We start from the raw sequence: 21,976 nt of genomic DNA on the forward strand, positions 1-21,976 counted from the left end.
GTTGCCACAATCTGAGCATCCCCATTCCATGACATTCTCCAATTGTTACGAATTACTTCCAAGCACATTCCTTCCAAGTAAGCAACTTTCCAGTCTTTCAAAGGCTGCTGGCGCAGGAAATGAAATAAAAAGTTCTATAAATGAGATCCTCCCAATAAATTCAACACCAACTGCACCCTCTCAGTAGTTCCAAGTACTCTTGCTGTAGATGTAGCTTCCCATAAACATTGGGGCCATAAATGTAAATAGATTGTCATCATTAAAGGATCACCTTTTCGTACAACTTTCTTTAAAATATTTCATACTTAACTACAAAAACAAACCTTACATTATGTAGTTTGGTCTGTATTAAAGTAGCATAAAAGCTAATAATATCTTCAATTTTACAAAGGAATGTGTTGCCAGTTTCGTATCCCCTTTCTGAAAGTGAGTTGCCCTGTATGCTGTTGGCACTGGATCCACTGATCAATATAATCACGTTGACATACAACCTAATCAGAGGTCCTTGAGATTGCCACCATACATTCATAATAATATTTATCTGAATATGGAACTTGGTTCACTATCTCAAAGCTCCCCCCATCCTCCTCCCAGGACCTAATTGAAGGCAGTGCTAACCGTGCAATGGCTCAGATTTGAAATTTTTTTTGCCAACTAGCTGCTTTTCTTACGCATATGCTGATATTAGATGTGCCTTAGGCACCTTCTTTCCAAAGGTTGTTAGCAAGATTATTTTTCTTTCTTTATTCAGTAACGGGATGAGGGCATTACTTGATAGACAGCATTTATTGTCCATCCTCAATGGCCTAGAGAGCAGTTAAGAGTAAACCACATTGCTGTGGGTCTGGTATCATATGTAGACCCGACCAGGTGAGGATGGGAGTTTCCTTCCTTAAAGGATATCAGTGGACCAGATGGGTTTTTTCTGACGATCAACAATGGATTCCTGGGTCATCATTATACTCTTAAATCCCAATTTTTTTGAATTAAATTTAAATTCCATCATCTGCCTTCATGGAATTTGAACCTGGGTCCCCAAAACTCTGGATTAATAGTACTAGTGATAATACGTCTAGACCATTGTCTCCCCTATAGTATAAGCCATTAGCTAATAAAAAGTTCCAACTTTTATAACACCACACCCCAAAAATGGAAGTCAGGTAACAGTGTATTTCCCCCTTAGAAAGTATACATAGATATTCCCTTCTGCATTAATTCTCAGGAAATCACCTTTCAATTGCTGCTCCAAGTTTCATTTGAAGAAAGAAATAAGATACTGGAATGCAACAACACCACCCTGAATTAACTGAATAAAGCAAAGTATGATTTGGTTATTCACTGAAGCACAATGTAAATAGACTGCTTCATGAAAACCGTTCGCTCCCAGTGCACTGATGTGACACATGTTATTGATTGCTAGTAGCTAGCAATTTGTTGGTTATGGCAGCTTTTTATAGTCACTTCAGGTCTTGTAAAGCCTACTTCGACAGGATTTCTACTTTGTGTAACATTGCACACATGTTTGCCATAAGCCTAAGATGACATGGTCTTTCATTAACAAATGTACAGCAAGATTTGCATTCAAATTTAAAAGTGTAATAATTACAAGTTACTCAAATTAAAAAGTGATGGTTACTTTCTTAGTTAAGTACTAGGTAGTATTGTATACAATCCTGCCAATAATCACTGCCAACAGCATTGGTACCATACATCATAGACTCAGTTAATTCAGACATTTGTTGCTGTAGTATTGTAAGATTATGGAGTTAGTTATTTCAGTAGCCCACTGTCCCTCTGTGGGAGCCAGACTAACCCACGTCGAGACACTCTTACCTTTTTCTCCTGCTGGACATCGTTTTCTCTGCACAATACATTTTCTTGTCTCTGTGATTTTTGGACAGGGGTTCCCTTGTGCTGAAGGAAACTGCACAATATCTCGCTTCCTTGACTCATTGCCTCTCCGGAAACCACATGTCTTCCCTTGTTTTGTGCAGGGACCCCATGCAGTCCACTCATTTACTTCACAATGCACTGTAAAGGAATAAGTAAAATTAATCATGATATTGATTACTTATTTTTGGAAATAATCTCTTTACCCTTCCTCTGATTTATGCTTTAGACATAATGGATATCTTCACTGGGAACCTTACATCCGGTACTGAAGACTATTCAACTGAAGATTCAGCTTTTCCATGTGTGTACTTTTTTTATTAGGCATGGCTGAATAATGATGACAAAGCATTCTGTCCACCCTACCCCATTGTACCAGCTTCTTTCAATTATTTGCCCATACTGTCAGCTCAAAGTGTGATCATCCAACTTGACTCAGACCAGGAATTTTACTGTTCAGCTCCGGATTAAACATTAAAATTACCTGAATTATTAAACATCTCCAGGAGACCAATCTGATGTTCACTTCTTCCTGGGTTTTAATAGGAACAAGGAGTGATTTATAATTTCGCCCTGCTGTTGAACATACATGGAATAGGTTTTCACTGACCAAGATCTTCTAAGTGTAAAGGCAATTGCTTTAAAGCTTAATTCTGTACAAAATGGAAATTCAGGGAAAACATAGCCAGTCAGGTAGCATCTGAGGAGCAGGAGAATCTGATCAAGATCCCATTGTAATCTGAGGTAACCTTCTTCGCTGTCCACTACACCTCCAATTTTGGTGTCATCAGCAAACTTACTAACTATACCTCTTATGTTCACATCCAAATCATTTGTATAAATGATGAAAAGTAATGGACCCAGCACCGATCCTTGTGGCACTACATCAGGAATGAAGGGCTTATGTTCAAAACATTGATTCTCCTGCTCCTTGGTTGCTGCCTGACCAACTGTGCTTTTCCAGCACTATACTCTTCAACTCTGATCTCCAGTATCTGCAGTCCTCGTTTTCTCCTAAACAGAAATCCTGCCTTAGGTGGAAAGCCAAAACTAATGGGTTTTTACAGTCAGTGGTTGTGCAGCAAGCAACATTATCCTGTAAATACTCATACAAAACTCTGCCAATGGGGAACAGCATGGTAGGATCAATACTTTGTTTAGGTATGGAAAGTGAAGTGAGTTTTGATCACAACCTGTAACCTATATTATCATGTGCGGTGAAATGAAGCAGCATAACCATCAAAATTCTCTCTAAATGCTTGTAGTGTCTGCCTTTGTTCAGATTGAGGAAGTATACAACAGTATCCATTCAGGTTACAATGAAATATTATTACACCCTGAACTGTGCTGTTGCTTTAAAAGACCTTGTGCAGTTTGAAGTGACTCCCAGATAAATAAGAGAGCAACTAATGCAATTGAACTTAAGAAATATATTTATGACAGAAATGAATTGTAACATCAATGAGGTACCTGGTATGAAAATGATATGGCTAGGACGTTTCAAATGGTGGAATTTTCCCAACAAACCAAATGGCTCTACAGCCATCCCCTGCTCAGAGGGGAGTTAATTGCCTAAGGTCAAGACTTCAGGTGAGGGCAAAATGGTGCCAAACTTGATCGAGTTTTTTGAAGAAATAACAAAGAGAATTGATGAGGGCAGAGTGGTAGATGTGATCTATATGGACTTCAGTAAGGCGTTCGACAAGGTTCGCCATGGGACACTGGTGACCAAGGTTAGATCTCATGGAATACAGGGAGAACTCACCATTTGGATACAGAACTGGCTGAAAGGTAGAAGACACAGGATGGTGGTGGAGGGTTGTTTTTCAGACTGGAGGCCTGTGACCAGTGGAGTGCCACAAGGATCAGTGATGGGTCCATTACTTTTCATCATTTACAGAAATGATTTGGATGTGAGCAAAAGAGGTACTGTTAGTAAGTTTGCTGATGACACCAAAATTGGAGGTGTAGTGGACAGCGAAGAAGGTTACCTCAGATTACAATGGGATCTTGATCAGATGGGCCAATGGGCTGAGGAGTGGCAGATGGAGTTTAATTTAGATAAGTTTGAGGTGCTGCATTTTGGGAAAGCAAATCTTAGCAGGACTTAATACACTTGATGGTAAGGTCCTAGGGAGTGTTGCTGAACAAAGAGACCTTGGAATGCAGGTTCATAGCTTCTTGAAAGTGGAGTCGCAGGTAGATAGGATGGTGAAGAAGGCGTTTGGTATGCTTTCCTTTATTGGTCAGAGTATTGAGTACAGGAATTGGGAGGTCATGTTGCGGCAGTACTTGACATTGGTTAGGCCACTGTTGGAATATTGTGTGCAATTCTGGTCCCCTTCCTATCGGAAAGATGTTGTGAAACTTGAAAGGGTTCAGAAAAGATTTACAAGGATGTTGCCAGGGTTGGAGGATTTGAGCTTATACGGAGAGGTTGAATAGGCTGGAGCTGTTTTCCCTGGAGTGTGGGAGGCTGAGAGGTGACCTTATACAGGTTTATAAAATCATGAGGGGCATGGATAGGATAAATAGACAAAGTCTTTTCCCTGGTGTGGGGGAGTCCAGAACTAGAGGGCATAGGTTTAGGGTGAGAGGGGAAAGGTATAAAAGAGACCTAAGGGGCAACTTTTTCACTCAGAGGGTTTTACGTATGGAATGAGCTGCCAGAGGAAGTGGTGGAGGTTGGTACAAATTGTAACATTTAAAAGGCATTTGAATAGGAAGGGTTTGAATTGATATGGGCCGGGAGCTGGCAGGTGGGACTAGATTGGGTTGGGAAACCTGGTCGGCACGGAAGAGTTGGACCAAAGGGTCTGTTTCCATGCTGTAGATCTGTATGACTCTATGACATGGGTTCAAATCCATATGCTAGAAGATAAAGTTGGAATTCAATGCAATCTAGAATTAACATCTAATCTAATTATAATCATGGCTGATTATCATAAAAAACAATTTCCAGTTTACTAATGTGCTTTAGAGAAGGTAATCTGCTGTTTTACCAGGTCTGGCCTGGAATGAGGGTCTTAACTGTCTCCTGAAACGGCCAACAATGGCAATTCTAGAAGAGTAAGAAGTGTTGGCTTTATCAGCAAAACCTACACCTCATGAAAGAATAACAAACGGCTAACATGAGGAGGTTTGAAGCTGGGTCACAGATGATGGAGATTGAGGGTTAAAGGTTTTGAGATTGAGGTTTCCTAAATACGCCTTGTGGGGGGTGTTGTCTCTTTTGGCCAAAAGCATGTCCCAAAGAAATCCGCTATACTTTCTTGATAGCAGCCCACCCAGTAAAAACTGACGGATTACTCGTGTGGCATGGGCCTCCCCCTGGGGTGGCAGAGGCGAGGTACTTAAAGCTAAAAGGTCGGTGGGCCACCTAATGCCCCACCCCACCTGTGAACTGGAAGCGAGATTGAGGCAGGCAGGCATACAACTCATATATCGAATTTTATGAGAGCACCCTCCACCCAACTCAAACTCTCAGGTGGAAGACTGTAAAATTTTTCTCAATGTTACAGTGATATTGAACAGTTCACTTCTAATGCCAGGAGCAAGATATTTATTAGAGCTGATTGAGGATCTTCACTGTTGTTTTATATAGGTGCTGCAAAGGTCCTCCGGGAATGGTCGTGAGAGGTGTATTGGAGGAGGTAGGCTCAGCTCTTAGCTGGTCTTGACTAGTCCCAAAACCTTTGCATCTAAAAGCCAGATTTCTGAATTGTTAGGCAAAGTCCATGTGCACTAATGTAAAAGGGGCTTTATTCTAACTTTTGCAAATCCAAGATTCTGAGGGGGCTTGACAGGGCAGATGTTGAGAAAATGTTTCGATTGGTAGGGGAGTCTCAAACTGGGGTGCAAAAGTTACAGAATAAAGGAGCACTCATTTAAAAATGTGATCTGAAGGAATTTCTTTTCCCATAGCGTAGAGAGTGTCAGGAATTCTCTTGCCCAGAAAGTTTTGACGGATTGATCTCTGAAAGTATTCAAGATAAAGCTGTCTTTTTTTAAAAAAATGATAAATTTAGGCAATGAGGAGCTGGCATGAAAGAGGATTTGAAGTCTTGGGCAGATCATCTGTGGCAGGTGGGGTGGGGCAGGCTTGAGGGGCTGAATGGCCTACCTCTGCTCCTATCTCTTGTGTTTTGATGTTCTTATTCAAAAACCTTGATCACAACACAGTTTGCGAAAAGGAAAGTGTGCAGTGTGCAGTGCAAACATCCTTCTGTTTCTGGACAGTTATTTCATACGCTTACCAAGACTGAAATATGTGATATATTACTTGGATTGAGTCGAAAAGAATGCTCAACCTTAAAAAGTTACAGAGGCAGTTATATTCACAAAAATTGAAAGGAAAGTAATTCCTATTTTTAAAAGCTAATCATGAACTTTGGCATTTAAGCAAGTTAATAGAAACTGTTTCTTCTAATGGTGTCAGATTCTTATATTGTGCAACATAGAATTCTGTTTTCTGTTAGATGCAGTGTACTTGAAAGAAAAAAGGTAGCTTTAACTAATGTTTCCCAATCCTCTCCACAATGGAGTATTCTTTGTGTAATATGATGCAGTATAATCTAATTGGTAGAGATTGATTGCCTGATTTCTGATCAACTCACTTTTACACTGTATTTTGTGATGTCCAGGATGCTAAACTTGATGGACATGGGTGTTTTTGTAATCTCACAATTTTTGGATTCCATCAGTTTATAGTCTTTTCTTTGCTCGAATTTAATTTTCCTGTTTGCTTTTATCCTTACTTTTCCATGACTTTCCCATTATTTTCTTTAATCTGGATATTATCTATCATTTTCCTTTTCTTCCTTATGTACACTGATTTCTACTATTTCATCAATATTTTCCTTTGCTTTTTCTTCCCTTTATTTTATCAACTTAATTCACAAATAAAACAATGTGTCACAACGTGCAATTTCATACAGGCAGCCATTCATTTCCATTGGTTCTAAACAGTACAATATTGGAGAAAAATTTCTTGTTCGTACACTTAAATCTGAATACATTTCCATCAATTTGAGGTAAATAATTCCATATTCTATTGCAAATGAAGTATAACTTGTGGTGCTGTCTTTCAAGTTTCCCTGCTATAGGAAAGGTGTTGTGAAAATTGACAGGGTAGAGAAAAGATCTACAACGATGTTGTGAGGTTTGTAAGGTTTGACTTGTAGGGAGATGCTGAATATTTTCCCTGGAGCGTGGGAGGCTGAAAATTATAAAATTATGAGGAGCATGGATATGATAAATAGAAAAGGTCTTTCTCGCAGGTTGGGGGAGTCCAAAACTAGAGGGCATAGGTTTAAAGTGAGAGGGGAAAGATTTAAAAGGGACCAAGCTGGCAACCTTCTCATGCACAGAGTGGTGCGTGTATGGAATGAGCTGTCAGAGGAAGTGGTGGAGGTTGGTACAATTATAACATATCAATGGGAATATGAATAGGAAGGGTTCAGAGGGATATGGGCTTAATGCTGGCAAATCAGACTAGATTAATTTAGGATATCTGATCGGCATGGATAAGTTGGACTAAAGGGTCTGTTCCCATGCTGTACATCTCTATGATTCTAAATGAGAGGTTATACTGAAGGCTCATTTGATCTCTCAGGTAGAAAGCAGGGACGTTACTCAGTATCCTAGCCAATACTTATTTGACAACTAACTTTACTAACACAGATTATTTAGTCACTATTGCACTGCTGTTTGTGGAACCATACTCTATACAAATTGGTCATTGCACTTCATGCAGTAGTGATTGCACCTACAAAGTACTTCGTTGGCTGTAGGGCCCTTCAAGAAATGTTGATGGTATGTAATGCACTTGATGCAAATCAGTCTTTTTTCCATGTATAACTTAAGTTAATAAAATGTTCTTACCAGCGGTAGTGCACTCCATTGTTTGATTATTTGGGGTAAACCCTTCAGGACAGATATCAAAACATCTTCCTTTATGCAAATAGAATCCTGGTTTGCATTTTGTACAGAAAGTTTTGGTGAAGCAGGTGTCACAGTTGTCAGCTCTGCATCCTGAAACAGATTTTTTAAAAAATCAGTAAACAGGCTTTCCATTTTATGCAATTCATTTAGTGTAAAATTGAGCATCAAGTTACACAATCTAACCAGAATAGACAGGACTGGGGAAGAAATCTGGTTACATATTAAATTAATTTAACAAATTGCTTTAATGATAGTTGCAGTTAAACCAGTGAATGACCTGAAATAATTTAATAGCATGTAAATATATAAAGACGGGATTTTACAATGGCCACTGTGACAGAGCCTGCTGTGCTAATGTGTGGTCTCAGCTTTCTTTACTGTTTGAAACATATTTACTGGCAGCACATTTTAAGAGATTATTTTGTTCCAAAATTTCACAAAGTTTGTGGATAATAAATATTACAATTGGCAATGCACTTTAAACATAACATTTTTATAAATATACAAAGTGACCACAAAGTACACAGTTTTGAGGTTTGAATTAGGTTTTAAATGAACAACCCGCAAGTTCCATTTTTTGGAATGTACTGGCTGCTGCATGCAAGTGTCATCTTGCCAGCAACATCTTGAAATGGATGATTCTCGACTTCAAATACAAATTAATGCAATGCAGGGGTGAAAAAAGCACATTTACTGCTTGTAAACCCTGCAATGATAGCATACTTAAATTCGTATACGCTTTATAATAACAGTAACATGTTTTATATATGTGGCTCAATCATAAAATTCCAATTTTCTATTTAGATCCCTCTCCCGATAGTCTTATCCCTCCTTATTTCTGTGACCTCCTTCAGCCTTTCAACTCTCGAAGGTACCTCACCTCCTCCAATCTTGGCATCCTGCATATCCTCACTTTTTGCTGAATCATCTTAGGTGTCTGTACCTTTAAATGCCTAGAATGTATATTTTGGAATCCCCCCTTAAACTCTACCTTTCTCCTCCACTAACCTAAAGCTTAAAAACATTTCTTTGACCAAGCCTTTGGTCATCTGTCTTGATACTATTTAACATGGTTTTGTGCTGAATGTTATCTGATAATGCTTCTGCAAAGTGCATTGGGATGCTTTTATTAAGTCAAATGTGTTCTATAAATGCATATTATTGGTGTTATACACTAGAACATTACAGTCATGACTAAACTTCAGAAATTGCTGGAAAGCGCTATGGAACGTAATGAGGTCTTGAAAGACATTTTATAAGAACATGTCTTTTTTTAGTCAAAGACAATTTTATGACTGATGTATGTTTGTAGACTTGCACCAAGTAGAAAGTGGAACAGGATTTTCTAGAATTAGCATTCCATCATAGAAAATACCAAATGACCTCAGTCTTCGAAGATTGCAATTTCCCCTCCAATGCCTTCCAGCGCAACTCCTCCACTACCTGCACTTCCACCCTTGAACCCAACCCTACTAACACAACAAGAACAGAACCACCCCACCCCCACCCCCACCCCCATCCCCCGGTCCTCACTTTCCACCCCACCAACCTCTGCATAATTCGCATCATCCTCAGCCACTTATACCACCTATGACCTAATCTTTGGCACAACATCATGGGCCAACGGGTCTGTTCTGTGCTGAACTTTTCTATGTTCTATGTTCTATGTTCTAAACAAACTTCACCACTGGGATATATTTCCTCCCCTTTCAAGCGTTTTGGCGAGACCATTCCCTCTGCGACTCCCTTGTCAGATCCACAACCACCACCAGCCCACACCCCACTCCCAGCACCTTCCCCTGCCACAATAAGAAGTGCAAAACCTGCACCACACCTCCCCCCCTCTCATCTCTATCCAAGCCCTCAAAGGATCCTTCCAGAAATTTACCTGCACCTCCACTAATGTCATCTGCTGTATCTGTTGCACCCAATGAGGTCTCCCCTATATCGGGGAGACAGGACACCAACTTGCAGATCATTTCAGAGAACATCTCTGGAACACCTGCACCAACCAACCCCACCGCCCCATGGCTGAACACTTCAACTCCGCCTCCCACTCCAGCAAGGACATGCAGGTCCAGGACCTTCCCCATCGCCAAATCCTAACCACTCGATGCCTGGAGGAAGAATGCCTCATCTTCTGCCTTGGGACTCTGCAATCACATAGGATTAATGTAGATTTCACCAATGTCCTCGTTTCCCCTCCCCCCACCTTACCCCAGTCCCAAGCCTCCAACTTGGCACTGCTCTGTTGAGCTGTCCATCGTCTTTCCCATCTATCCGCCTCACCCTCCCTCCGACCTATGACCTTCTCCCCTACCTTCATATACCTATTGCATTCTTAGCTACCTTCCCCCAAGACCCACCCCCCTCCAATTTATCTCTCAACCTGCTGGCCCGCAAGCCTCATTCCTGCTGAAGGGCTTATGCCTGAAACATCTATTCTCCTGCTCCGCAGATGCTACCTGACCTGCTGTGCTTTTGCAGCATCACACTTGCAACTCTGATCTCCAGCACCTGCAGTCCTCACTTTCTCCCTCTGTCTCATTCGCTGCCAAGAATTCAAAAGCTTCAAATCTTGAGACACATTGGGGCAGAAGCTGAAGGCAAGAAGCCAAGTTCATTGCTTAAACTGGATAACTGGGTAAAGTGAGCATTTGAAGTTATTGTTTTCAATTACAAACAATTTTCCTTTCCATGTAGGGCTGTTCATGTCAGGATTTGTTTTTATTAGAAACAAGCGTTTACATTTCCAGTTGCAATAGTACTGTCTAACATGTAGAGAGCTTAGAAAATCCTGATGATAATTACAGATTATTTCTTGTTAATTTAATTAATCCTCCAATGTCCTGACAGTTGTTCCTTGCAAGAATAGTGATACAACTTTATTAAATCATCACATAATTGATTCTGAAATTGTAGCTTAATCTTGGAGTTCACAATGTAATTACAAATTAATTAAGTTTTTCTCTCATTGTTAAATCTGCTACCTGAATGCCAGATTACTATGTTGCAGTTGACCTCAAACAAAGAAATACCTTAATAAATTTAATTAATATACTGGAACAAAATCTAAAATCACATGTATGCATATTAAATTATGGAGCTGAAGCTTTTGTCTTCATTCCCTCCATGTGTCTATTTGTGGTACTTTGTCATACAGTCTAGAAATCCTGAGACCCCAGTTTCTGCTTAAATTGTTATCGAAACACATTTAATTACTTATGAAGATTTTATTGCCAGACAATACAATAGGATTGAAATTGAGACTGGTGCAACATAATTGGTGCAAATAGAAATTTAAATCAAATTTCTTAACTCAGATTTATATCTAATAAACTCTGTAAATAGAATACAAAGTGAATATCAGCTGAGAATGAGATTCAGAACCAATGGTCTGAAAGACGAAAGTTTCAGGAGAGTAGACTTTGGGCTGTTGGCTGACAAACGTGCAATATGGAGCCAGCTATATAAACTACAAAATTTCCAGATTGATCTCAACTTGTTAGCCAATCTCAGCCAGGCCAGATTAACATCTTTAGGCTAAGGAGGGAAACAAATCATCCTGGGTTCTCGAACCTGATAACTATCTAATGTTTTTTTTGGAAAATGTAGCTATGAACTTTGGATGAGAACATGATTGAACTTGTCTGTGATTCACCCATTGTTGTACAACTGCCAGTATTCATTCTGCTGGTTCACATTTCCAGAAAGGGTCAGTTTAGTGAGTTACAGAAATCTGGTAATACCTGTTACCACTGCTTTTAACAGAAAATGAAGAAAAATAAATTCCAATAACCATTATTAAAATAAAATATAAGATATTTCAATTTCATGCAAATGAAAACTCTAATTAAACAGTATAATCCATTACTTTGAGGGAGATTTGTTTCTATCAAGGTTAGTAGTGGCAGGGTTTACATTTTTTTACATGAACATTATTTTCACAGATGTATTCACAGAATCTAGGGAGTGTGGCTTAGTGTTATCTAAATGTAGAGAATCTCAGCATCTTAACCTGAGGTTTTCAGCCAAGGCTTTGAAAGTATATATACTGAGGAATGCCCATAGAAATCGAACAAAAATAATGTTAGAATTTTCTTAATATAATTTAGATTTCAGTGATAAGAGCCTTTTGGCTCAAGTATCAGTAGAAGACCAACAGTTATCCAGTTTTTAAAAAAAATGCTTTTAACATTGAAGTGAACCAACATGACATTCACCCTATGGATTTTGGACACTTACGTGTACATTTGTTCATTTCTGGTGTTCGGACTCCGTAGTATCCACTTGGACAGGAGGAGAGACAGACTCCAGTCTGTCTCATCCCATTTCTCTCCAGAAAGAAGAAGAGTCTAGGTTTACATGAGAGGCATCCATTATATTCAGAACATCGATCACACCCTTTGGGGCAACCTTGGCTCACGCTTGCATTGGCTGGTAGGAAACAACAATTGATATTATCTAACAGACTATAACACTAAATAAAGTGAAAAATACACAATCTTTCTGACTGAGATTAATCTGTAACAATTGATATTGGAAATAGTATTTTGGTAATGTAATAAGGTGATTATTAATAGGTGTTTAGTACTGTCACTTTGGTCGTTCTAGAATTTGTTGGCCTAGACTGCTAGTTAAAGTCGTAAGATCACAAAAGAATTTTAAATGATGGGGTGGTCATTTGGTCCATGTAAATGCATTCATCTAGAAGCAGTTCGTAGTCCCCCTTGTGCACCATCCTGTTATCTCTTAAAATGTTAAATGGCTTTCATTCCTTCAAAGCAATGGCATATTAAAAAGGAGGAAGACAGACAAAGGTAGAGACCACATGGTCAGTGAATCAAATGAGAAAGAAATCTACACTGCTGTCTGACACAGCAGTGAATCGCACAGCTACTGCCTTTGCTGTTCAAGTATCTCTGGACATCGAATTTAAGAAAAATGGTCAGGTAAATGGGTTACTTCCAGAAAAGGCAGGTAGTGCAGCAGTCTCCTGTGGCTACCCCTATTTCAAACAAGTATGCTGTTTTGGACAATGTAGAGGATGATGGACTCTCAGGGGAATATAGCACGAACAGCCAAGTTTCTGGTATCAGGACTGGCTCTAATGTAATAAGAGGGACATTATGTCCTAAGCGATTGATTGTGGTAGGGGACTCTCTAGTCAGAGGCACAGACAGATGTTTCTGTGGCCGACAGCAAGGAATCAGAATGGTGTGATGCCCCCCTGGTAACAGGATGAAGGATATCTTGAAGAGAGTGCAGAATATTTTCGAAGGGGAGCGGGGCCAGTAGGATGTCACTGTATACATTGGAACTAATGATATAGGAAGAGAAAGGGGGGAGATTCTGAAGGGAGAATATAGGAAGTTAGGCAGGAATTTAAAAAAGGAGGTCCTCGAGAATAGTAATATCTGGATTATACCTGGTACTATGAGCTAGTGAAGGTAGGAATAGGAGGATAGAGCAGAAAAATGCATGGCTGAGGAGCTGGTGCATGGGAGAAGGGTTCACATTTTTGGATCATTGGAATCTCTTTTAGGGTAGAAGTGACTTATATAAGAAGGACAGACTGCATTTGAATTGGAAGGGGACTAATATACTGGCAGGGAGATTTGCTATAGGTCCTTTGGAGGATTTAAACTAGTAAGAAAGTGAGACAGTGGGGAACGGGATCATTCTGAGACTGGTACAGTTGGGAAAAGGAGCAAATCAGACAGTCAGGGCAAGCAGGAAAAAAGCAGAGACCAAGGTAGGACTGATAAATTAAACTGCATTTATTTATTGCCTAACAGGGAAGGCAGATGAACTCAGGGCATGGTCAGGAACATGGGACTGGGACAGCATAGCAATTATAGAGACATGGCTCAGGAATGGCCAGGACTGGCAGCTTAATGTTCCAGGATACAAATGCTACAGGAAGGATGGAAAGAGGACCAAGAGAGGAGGGGGAGTGGTGTTTTAGATAAGGGATAACATTATGCTGTACTTAGGGAGGATATTCCTGGGAATATGTCCAGGCAAGTTATTTGAGTGGAACTGAGAAATAAGAAAGGGTTGATCCCTATCTTGGGATTGTACTATAGACTGGGGGTGGGGGGGTCTATAGTACAAATTTGTAAGGAGATTTCAGTTATCTGTTAGAATGATAAGGTGGTTATGGTAAGATATTTTAATTTTTCAAACATAGACTGGGACAGCCATAGTGTTATGGCTTTAGATGTAGAGGTATTTGTCAAAGCTGTACAAGAAAATTTTTTGATTCAATATATGGATGGACCTACTAGAGAAACCTGACTACTCTTGGGAAATAAAGCAGGACAGGTGACTGAGGTGTCAGTGGGGGAGCATTTTGGGGCCAGTGACCATAATCAGATGCTGTGAAAGATGTTGTGAAGCTTTAGCTGAGGTAGATAACATGGATGTTGTGAAACTTGAGAGGGTTCAGAAAAGCTTTGCAAGGATGTTGCTAGGGTTGGAGGGTTTGAACTATAGGGAGAAGCTGAATAGGCTGGGGCTGTTTTCCCTGGAATGTCGGAGGCTGAGGGGTGACCTTATAGAGGTTTATAAAATCATGTGGAGCCTCGCTAGGATAAATAGACAAGGTCTTTTCCCTGGGGTGGGGGAGTCAAGAACTAGAGGGCATTGGCTTTGGGTGAGAGGGGAAAGATTTAAAAAGGCACCTAAGGGGCAACTTTTCATGCAGAGGGTGGTGTGTGTTTGGAATGAGCTGCCAGAGGAAGTGATGGAGTCTGGTACAATTATAACATTTAAAAGACACCTGGATGGGTATATGAATAGGAAGGGATATAAGCAAGTGCTGGCAAATGGGATTAGATTAATTTAGGAAATCTGGTCAGCATGGACAAGTGTCTCAAACAGAAGTGTCTGTTTCTGTGCTGTACATCTCTATAAATCTATGATTATGACTTGGAAGACATTGCATTTGTTACCCACTCTTAAATGCACTTTAAATCATTTGAAGACTAATCTGATAGCATCACAAAATGTGTCATTTACCAGTTTTAACCTGTTACCCCCTGTGTTAAACAACAGAGGTTGAGGATTAGCGAGACAGAATCCAGGCATTCCCCTTCATTTTATTCTTAAAATAAATTATTATGCAATACGTGGATATATGTGCAATGATAATGAAAAACAAAGTAAAATTGCATAATGATAACACCTTGTACAGAAAGACTACATGTTACATTCCCTCATTTTTAGTGTACATTAGCATTCCAAAAATTTTTTATTCTAATATTTCTCATAGTTTCTTAGAGATTATTCCTTTCTTCATAAACGAATTGGATAGCTGACCGCTGCTATTCAGTCATTTGAATGTTTGGATTTCTCCATTCTCCAGCATCTGATTTAAAACTGCAGCATTGATTCTCAGTCCTTTTTCATTCACGTGATTTATTATTATCCCGTGGTAAATTATTATCAATATAGCACTCAATGGACATTGCTGCTCAATCTGTTTTTAGAATTTCTTCCATTATTCTGTATCTACAGTATCAAGACAATGAGATTTTATGCCATGGAGGTACTTGTTACATCCCTTCTGAACATGTTATCTACCTCAGCTAAATGGCAACATTTACATCCACTCAAAGAAAAATTAAAACCCTCTTGCACTTGAGAACCCATTGCAGAAATTTACGGAAGAATGGTCACCTGTAAGTTTCATATTTCTGGCTTCTTCCAGTGATGGAAATTTCAAAACACAATTCTCCATTTTTAATTTGTTAATGTTTTCCTTACCACAACATTATTTTCAGCTTGAGACTTTTCATAGTTATATTGAACTCTAAGACCACCATCTGGCAATGGGCTTTGTTTGGGTATTTAGCTAACTCAGTTGTCCAATTAAATTTACAAGTCCTCCATTTCAGATTTGGAAATTGCTGCAGTTTTTGTGAGCCCGATTTTGACTAACTGCAATAGGGCTAACATTTTCTACAATAAGATTGCTGATCCAAAGCAACACATGATCCAGCCTCCAATCCAATTCACTTCCGAAACCTGACTGCGAACTTTGAATTCTGCTCAAGCCTATTTATAACAACGGTTTCAAATTCATTGATCCCATCCCACAAAATTCCATCTATGTACATCAGAAGGAAATCTGAAAGGCACCCCCACTGGTGTCAATAGAACATGGCAAGATCTGTTTTCACCTGGAAATAGTCCAATTTTAATCAGGTAGCTACTGAGAAGCACCAAACATTGGAAACATTATTCAGCCTTATTTAACTTCCAGGGTGAACCCATGGCAAGTGATGCCTCTTTTGGAGGGCGAAGAAGCATGTTTCTGTTGAGTTGACCATCCTGCAGAAGCATAGTTTTAAACAGAGGGTGGTGGTGGACGGTTGCTTTTCAGACTGGAGGTCAGTGACCAGTGGTGTCTCACAAGGGTCATTGCTACGTCCATTGCTTTTCATCATTTATATAAATGATTTGGATTTGAACATAGGAGATTTGGTTAATAAGTTTTCAGATGACACCAAAATTGGAGGTGCAGTGGACAACGAAGAAGGTTACCTCAGAGTACAATGGGATCTTGATCAGATGACCCAATGGGCCGGGGAGTGGCAGAAGAAGTTTAATTTAGATACATGCGAGGTGCTACATTTTGGAAAGGCATATAAGAGCAGGACATACACACTTAATGGTAAGGTCTAGGGAGTGTTGCTGAACAAAGACACCTTGGAGTGCAGGTTCATAGTTCCTTGAAAGTAGAGTTGCAGGTAGATAGTATAGTGAAGAAGGCGTTTGGGATGCTTTCCTTTACTGATCAGAACATTGAGTATAGAAGTTGGGAAGTCATGTTGCGACTATACAGGGCATTGGTTAGGCCACTTTTGGAATATGTGTGCAATTCTGGTCTTCCATCTATTGGGAAGGATGTTGTGAAACTTGAAAGGGTTCAGAAAAGGTTTATAAGGATGTTGCAAGAGTTGGAGGATTTGAGCTGTAGGGAGAAGCTGAATAGGCTGGGGCTGTTTTTCCCTGGAGTTTTGGAGTTGAGGAGTGACCTTATAGAGATTTATAAAATCATGAGGAGCATGGTTAGGTTAAATAGAAAAAGTTTTTTCCTAGGGTGAGGGAGTCCAAAATTAGAGGGCATAGGTTTAGGGTGGGAGGGGAAAGATGTAAAAGGGACCTAAGGGGCATCTCCTTCACACAGAATGTTGTTCGTGTATGGAATGAGCTGCCAGAGGATGTGGTGGAGGCTGGTTCAATTGCAACATTTAAAAGGCATCTGGGTGAGAATATGAAGGGTTTAGAGGGATATGGGCCAAGTGCTGGCAGGTGGAACAAGATTAGGTTGGGATATCTGATCGGCATGGACCAAATTGGACCGAAGGGTCTGTTTCCGTGCTGTACACCTCTGTGACTTAATGACTCTATGACAGAGTTATAAGTGCAGAGCAGGCCATTCAATCTTTTGAGTTCGCTCTGCCATTCAGTGGCTGATCCAAGAATCCTCAACTCCACTTTCCTGTCTTTCTCCCAAAATGCTTGATTCCATTAATGATTATCTTTATCTTGGACTTTAATGCACTTAGAGACCCAATCTTGACAGCCTATGTCAAGAATTCCACCGATTTAGTATTGGCTGAGAGAAAAATATTCCTCCTCATCTGTGTATTAACTGGGTGTTCTCTTACTCTGATATTATATCCTCTGGTCTTAGACTCTCCTACAAGGCAAAACAACCTCACATTATCTACCCTGTCAGGTCTGTTAAGAATCTGGTCTGCTTTAATAAGATCTTCTCTCATTCTTCTAAACTCCAATGAGTACAACCCCAACCTATTCAACCTCACTTCATAAAAAAATCCCTCCATTCCAGGAATCAACCAAGTGAACTATCACTGAACTTTTTAAAAAGCCAATACATCTCTCCTTACTTAAAGGACTAAAATTGTTCACAGTATGCCAGTTGAGGTCTAACTAATGTCTTAAATTGTGTTAGCAAAACCTCCCTATTTTTATATTCCATCCTATTTGAAATAAAAATCAACATTCTATTTGCTGTTCTTCTTACCTGCTGAACTTGGATGCTAACTTTTTATGATTCATGCACGAAGACCTCCAACTGACTCTATACTGTAGTTTGATGTTAAAAATCACACAACACCAGGTTATAGTCCAACAGGTTTAATTGGAAGCACACTAGTTTTCGTAGTGACGCTCCTTCATCAGGTGATAGTGGAGGGCTCGATCGTAACACAGAATTTGTAGCAAAAATTTACAGTGTGATGTAACTAAAATTATACATTGAAAAATTGATTGTCTATTAAGCCTTTCATCTGTTGGAATACAGTGATAGTTTCACTTCTTTCATGTGTAAATCACAAAACCTTTTTTTAAAAGTTGCATTCTCGGGTTAGCTGTTAACAATGGTGATAGCTAGACAATATGTTGAAGATGTTGGCCCCCTGTTTGATATAATCTTTCCCCATTTAAATGATATTCAACTGTCCTATTCTCCCTGCCAAAGTGAATAACCTCTTATTTTCCCACATTATATTCCATCTGCCATGTTTTCGCCCACTCACTCAACCTGTCTATAACTCTTCACAGTCTCTTTGTACCATTCTTACTTTTTGTCTTCTTCTGTATTTTTGAGCCATCTGCCAACTTGAATATAGTGCATTCACTTCCTTCAACCTAGTCATAGTAAATAATTGTGGATCCAGCACTGATTCCTGTGATACTTAACTAGTTACAGGTTGCCATCCTTAAAATGCCCTTTTACACCACCTCTTTGTCTTCAGTTAGGTAACCAATTATCCATTCATACTAATATACTAACACTCTTCTGTAAACCAACAATCCAGCCAACTGAGCTAAACCAATTCCCACAACCTTTAATATATTCATAATATTACCTTAAATATATTCATAACAATCTTGTATACCACCATAAAATGCTTTGGTTCTTACATGCTGAAAAGTCAAAATTTCTTCTTATTTATTTCATAACATAGACCTCAAATACTGGATATCAGCTTCCTGTTCTTTTTGTTATTGCTTCTAACACTTGAATTTTTTTTTGTAATTAGATTTTTAAAAATATTTAATTCATTCGTGGAACTCAGGCATGGTAGCCATTTATAATTCATTACTAACTTCTCATGTGCCACTTGTGCGTTACTTGCTATTTATCAGCCCAAGCCTGGATGCTGTGCAGGCTTTGTTGCGTGCAGGCACACACTGTCAATAATTTGAAAAGTTGTAAACTGATCTGAATAATATTCAATCATCAGCAAACAATCCAATTCCTGATCTCCCATTGGAGGGAAAGTTATTGATGAAGCAACTAAACATAATTAGGGCTAAGATACTATCCTGAGGAACTCCTTCAATTAAGGGATGTCCTAAGGTTGAGATAATTGGCCTCCAAAACCAACACCCATCTTCCTTTGTCGTAGGCACAACTCCAGACACTGAAGAGCTCTATCCATCCCCAAACTTAGTAAATGGTTTAATAACCAGGCAGCATAGCTTTGAGGTAAGGAACAAGAGGTGTAGAGGAGATTTGAGGATTTGCTTTTGACCCAAAGGATTTTGGGTATTTGGAACTTACTGCCTAAAAATGTTGGCAGAAACAGGAACCATCAAGATATTTAAGAATTATTTGGATGAACACTTGAAACACCACAGCATGCAAGCTATGGGGGCAAGTGCTGGAAAATGGAGTTTAGCTGATGTATGATGACCAGCATGGATTTGATGGGCCAAAGGGCTTCTGTCTGTGTTGTTAAAAACTCAATGACTCCTAATTCCCACTGATTTTAATCTTAGTTGGTCCTGCTAGATGCCTCACTGGGTTAAATGCTGCCATGATGTCAAGGGTAGTCACTCTCACCTCTGGAATTCAGCTCTTCTGTCAATGTTTGGTCCAAGATGACCCTGGCAAAACCCAAATTGAGTATTAGTGACCAATACCTTGGGTTGTCACAATGGATACTATTTCAGTTACATTGCTAAAGATTAAGAGTAAACTGATGGGCCAGTAATTTATCCAGTAAGCTCTTTGTTAACACTAGTTTGCCTGGATTGGACTGAAGTTGTGGTGTTGACTTTTACATTATATGAGAACTATTAGCACTGTTCATTACATGAGTATCAGCAAGATCAGCTTGGCGCAGCAGCAGCAGTGCTCTACAAATCCAGATTGTTGTTACAGATATTCTTCTATCTTAGCTTTCCTCCATGGCCATCTGGAGAAGACTTCAAGTATGCTACACTCTCTTCAAATGTTGATTGAAAAGAGCTCTCCATTGCAAAAAGCACATGATGCATTCCCTTCCCAGTCCTCGATACTTCAATCATTTTAAAATATTTCAATTCTTGCTCCCCTACATCACTTCTGCACTAGGCAAATTCCAAATGCAGTACAATAATAGTTAATACAGTGTGAAGAAAATTATTTTTAATTGGGGATTATGATAGTTATACTGGACTCACCACACAAATGCAGTGGCTACAAGGGCAAGGTCAGTGGTTAGGAATACTGCAGCGAGTAACTCACCTCCTGACACCCAAAAGCCTGTCCACTATCTACAAGGTACATGTTAGCAGTGTGATGGAATATTCCCCACTTGCCTGGATGAGTGCCACTCCAACAATACTCAAGAAGCTTGACACCATCCAGGACAAAGCAGTTTACTTTGCTGGCACTGCATCCACGAGCATCCACTTTCTCCACCACCGATGCTCAGTGGCAGCTGTGTGTACTAGATACACATCAGAAATTCACAAAGTTCCTCAGACAGCACCTTCCAAACCCTGACCACTTTGATCTGGAAGGACAAGGGCAACAGATATTGGGAATACCACCACCTCCAAGTTCCCTCCAAGACACTCATCATCTTGATTTGAAAACGTATCGATGTTCCTTCATTGATGCTGGGTCAAAATTCTGGAATTCCCTCCCTAATGTCATTGTCAGTCAACCCACAGCAGGTGGACTACAGCAGTTCAAGATGGCAGCTCAGGAACATTTTCTCAAGGGCAACTAGGGATGGCCAATAAATGCTCACCAGCCACCAATGCCCACATCCCATAAAATGAAAAAATTAAAAAAAATATTTTCATTGCTTTAATCAATGTAGGAACTTATGGTAATCAGTTTGGTATATCATACTCCCTTTGGAAAGACACAGTAAAGCCCTATACTCCTGTAATTAAATGGTTTTGCTGTCCCTTTATTCAGAAGATTATGTTTCCTGAACCTCAATTAGCCTAATCAACTCAGGTTCATTTTGGTGTATCATACTCCACATCAGAAAGCTCAACAGTGCAAGCGCATGCATGCACTGACACTGTAACTGTAGGTGCAATTAATTCTGAAGCAGAGATCTTTAATATTACAACGTTGATGTTTTTGGGATTTGTAGTATTTGCTCTATTCAATGCATTCAGTAATTTCATAACGTTTCATGCATTGGATTGAATGGGCTGATGACTGTCATGTATCTTGGATAGTATCATAGAAGCGAGCTGACAGAGATAACTATTTGAGGAGAAAGTGAGGTCTGCAGATGTTGGAGATCAGAGCTGGAAATGTGTTGCTTGAAAAGCGCAGCAGGTCAGACAGCATCCAGGGAACAGGAGAATCGACGTTTCGGGCATAAGCCTGAAGAAGGGCTTATGCCCGAAACGTCGATTCTCCTGTTCCCTGGATGCTGTCTGACCTGCTGCGCTTTTCCAGCAACACATTTCCAGAGATAACTATTTGTCAATTTTGGCTGAAGATGATTGCTGTCTTGGCTTTTGCACTCACATGTTGGATTCCATCAACATTGAGAATGGGGATGTTTATTGATCCTCCTCCTTCTGTTGGTTACTTAACTGTCCATAATCAGTCACAACTGTATGTGGTAAGACAGCAGAGCTTTGATCTATTTCATTGGTTTTGAGAACAATTATCTGTTCTCAAGGTATAATCCGATTTAAGCTCTGTACAAAATGATCATGCTTTGTATTCTACTGTACTGGTTGCAAAGTTCAACTTCCTGTTGGTGCTGTTGTTAACTGCTTTCCATTGGTTGCGTATGTTTACCACTGAATCTAAGATTTTCCTGCTCCTCGGATGCTGCCTGACCTGCTGTGCTTTTAC

General features: G+C 39.7%; 1 protein-coding gene across 1 annotated transcript in view; it reads right to left on the reverse strand.

Annotated features, from left to right (window-relative positions):
• rspo3 (R-spondin 3) overlaps window positions 1–21,976 on the reverse strand; it is a 114,149-nt gene that overhangs the window by 79,176 nt on the left and 12,997 nt on the right. The window contains exons 2-4 of the mRNA XM_043683857.2: window positions 12,079–12,270; window positions 7,774–7,923; window positions 1,834–2,031 (exon numbers count right to left, since the gene is read on the reverse strand). Coding sequence (XP_043539792.1) covers window positions 1,834–2,031; window positions 7,774–7,923; window positions 12,079–12,270 — 540 coding nt within the window. The remainder of the gene's footprint in view (window positions 1–1,833; window positions 2,032–7,773; window positions 7,924–12,078; window positions 12,271–21,976) is intronic.

The sequence above is a fragment of the Chiloscyllium plagiosum genome, unplaced genomic scaffold, assembly GCF_037043375.1.
Source record: "Chiloscyllium plagiosum isolate Xiang-an unplaced genomic scaffold, Cpla_swu_hap1 HiC_scaffold_3, whole genome shotgun sequence".
Taxonomy (NCBI): Eukaryota; Metazoa; Chordata; class Chondrichthyes; order Orectolobiformes; family Hemiscylliidae; genus Chiloscyllium; species Chiloscyllium plagiosum.